Consider the following 2,951-nt stretch of genomic DNA (forward strand, 5'->3'; position numbering starts at 1 on the left):
TTTGATTTTTGCTGATGATTTGATGATCTTTGTTAGGGGGGATGTTCCCTCTGTAGCTGCAGTTAAGAGCACTCTTAGTATCTTTGCTGAGCTTTCTAGTCTTCATGCTAACATTGAGAAAACCAACATTTATTTTGGAGGGGTGCATCCTGATGTGAAGGAGGCTATTCTTCCGTTGGTTTCTCCGAGGGTCGTTTCCTTTCAGATATTTAGGAGTGCCTTTGTCTACTTCTAGAGTTTCTGTGACAATGTTTGATTCTCTCATTCTTAAGATCAAACATTCTATTCAGCATTGGTCCTCTAATTTCCTTACCTATGCTGGTAGGGTTCAGTTGCTCAATTCTGTCATCTTTGGCATGGAAACTTTCTGGTGCTCATGTAATCTTTTACCCCAAGAGGTTCTTCATAAGATCAATAAGCTTTGTAAGGATTTCTTTTGGGGAATTTCTTTTGAAGGCAATAGAATGGTGTTTAAAAAATGGAGGGATATCTGTTTCCCCTGGGATGCAGGTGGGTTCAACATCAAGGATCTCTCCACTTGGAATGATGCTTTGCAGTGCAGATGGCTTTATCTGTTGGCTCATACTGCTGTGGGGAGCTGGGCTTCCTGGCACCAGGCTTACATTCTGCAGCATCAGACAATCTGGAATATCCAAACCCATGATATCTTTTCCTCTAGTTTAAAGGGGATTCTGATTGTAAGGGATAGGTTGGTTTCTCTTACAGGTAGTATATCTAATGCCTCCTCCTTGATAAATAGTTGGTGCTCTCATGGAAAGTTTAAAGTCACTGCAAAGATATAGCAATCGAGAGGTGTCTTTTTGGTTGGTCCTTGGGCTAAAGCTCTGACTCACCCTCGTATTGTTCCTAGTCATAGAATAATATGCTCTTTCGCAGCCCAGAAGAAATTAGCAACAGTGGATAATATACAGCACCGAGGATTTTATATGATGAATAGATGCTCTCTTTGTGAAGCTGCTCTAGAGGATCATCCCCACTTGTTCTTTAATTGTTCTTTTTCCAAGGATATTTGGCAACAGCTTATGTATTGGATGGGAGTGAATCGTCATGGACTCTGTTTACTATCTGAACTTGACCATGCTGGAATTGGAGGCAAGCAGAATTGGAGAATGGCTTGGTTCAGTACTACTTTGGCAGCAGCTGTTTATCAGATTTGGAATGAACGCAATTCCCGTCTGTTTAGAGGAAGGAAGGCTACTGTACTTGACATTGTCAGAAAGATTAAGTTTCTAGTTTCCACTCGCCTTCTAATGTGGAATCATCATAAGTGCTATCCGCTTATAGTTGCTAGTCTATGAGGTTTTGTATAGTGGATAGTTTTTTTTGCAAAACTCTTGTAATTTATTTCTTAATTGAATGAAATGATAATCTTTTTGCAAAACAAAAAAACAAAAAAAAATAATAATAATAATAATTATATCAATAATTATCCTAATAATAATAGTGTTATGGCAGTAATAAAATTAGTAAAAATAGTATGTGGAAATCCTACTTATGGTAAGACTAATATAATATTTAATAATAGAAATAATAAGAATAATAATAATGGCAATTCCGATACTAATTAGAATAAGGTAATTGTAATAGTTTCCTAATTGGCCTCATATACTCCCTAAGTTTAGACTATAAATAAATAAAAAGCAATTCTGAAAAATAATTTATAAAATAGAAGGAGCTTTTGGAGACGGAAGAGGCAATTAAACAATTAAAGGTAAAACTGTCTTAAAACTTAATTAATCTTCGTTAAAGTTGTAACCGTGATTGTTATAGCCACCGTACATCACCCTAGCAACAACCATAGGACTCGTGATTTTGACCTAGAGCAAACCTAGACCACCGTGAGTCTGACCTGACCTTTTATTGACCACCATTGACCGTTCTGGGGTGGTTTTTGGGGCGGTTAAAGGTGGCGGGTTAGCTATGCGGGTTAGGAGATCCTGGGATTCGAACCTTAAGTTGACCCACTATTTGGGCATGTCATGACCTGGGAATAGAGGGGTTGTGTTGGGGTTGTTGAGTCGACCTTGGGGGAGGTGTCAGGGTGGTGGCAGGTGGTGGTTGGTTATGTTGGTGGCGGTAAACACGGAAAAACATGGGCGTGTATGTGACCGTCTTAAGACGAGCGCCGTAGTCTTACCATAAGTAGGATTTTTGTGGGAAGGGAGAAAGGCTCTTTCTTTTGTTTTTTTTTTTGGAAAAGGGAATTTTTTCCCCTTCTCTTTAGTTTTAAAGTTGATATGGGTGATTTTTTTTGTGTGTGGGGATGGTTGTATCCTTCTTGTGTAAGAAAGGACTGCCTACGTATCCACCCGAAAAGGTGAAATCAAACCTGTTGGAGTATGTGTCCTCGACAATACTGCGGTCACATGCTTGAATCTCATAATAAGAATACGTAAGGGATGATTCAATTATATAGTCAACTGATCAACATTAATCGGTAATGATTGGCTAACTAGAGTTTGACGTTACTGTCATTTGACGGTGGTGATCAGTTGATCCCTTGAGGTCACACCTAAGGATGGAACCCAAATATTCCTGACCAAATTTATTTGATACGGGTTGATCAGTACCAGATATATATATATATATATATATATATAAATTGCATCAAGTGAGTCTAGGTATCTTAGGTGAGTCTAGCATTTTAATCTCATCCATTAGATCTACTCCTAATCAACGGTTGAGATTAAATCTCAGAAATTATAACAAACCTATAAAAGCTAAGAATTCAAGCCTCCCCCTCATAATTCAGTTTCACTTTCTCTCTCCTCCGCCTCTTTCCCTCGCTTTCTCTATCTCTCTCTCTCTCTAAGTCAAAATAATCCTCTGAATCAAGCAAACAAACCCTAGGTTCCTGTTTTTTACTCGCTTTTATCAATTCATTCACAAATCAATCAAATTCGTCTGTTTTCCAGGTTCTCGTTGCTACA

The 2,951-nt window shown here is 38.4% G+C and overlaps 1 protein-coding gene across 1 annotated transcript; it reads left to right on the top strand.

The window, feature by feature from the left end:
• The first annotated feature begins 248 nt into the window (after nucleotides 1-248).
• Nucleotides 249-1,319, top strand: LOC141649126 (uncharacterized). Its single transcript, XM_074457823.1, has 2 exons — nucleotides 249-726; nucleotides 898-1,319. The coding sequence occupies exons 1-2, from the start codon at nucleotides 249-251 to the stop codon at nucleotides 1,317-1,319; spliced, it is 900 nt and encodes a 299-aa protein (XP_074313924.1).
• Nucleotides 1,320-2,951: the final 1,632 nt, after the last annotated feature.

The sequence above is a fragment of the Silene latifolia genome, chromosome 3 (genome assembly GCF_048544455.1).
Source record: "Silene latifolia isolate original U9 population chromosome 3, ASM4854445v1, whole genome shotgun sequence".
NCBI lineage: Eukaryota > Viridiplantae > Streptophyta > Magnoliopsida > Caryophyllales > Caryophyllaceae > Silene > Silene latifolia.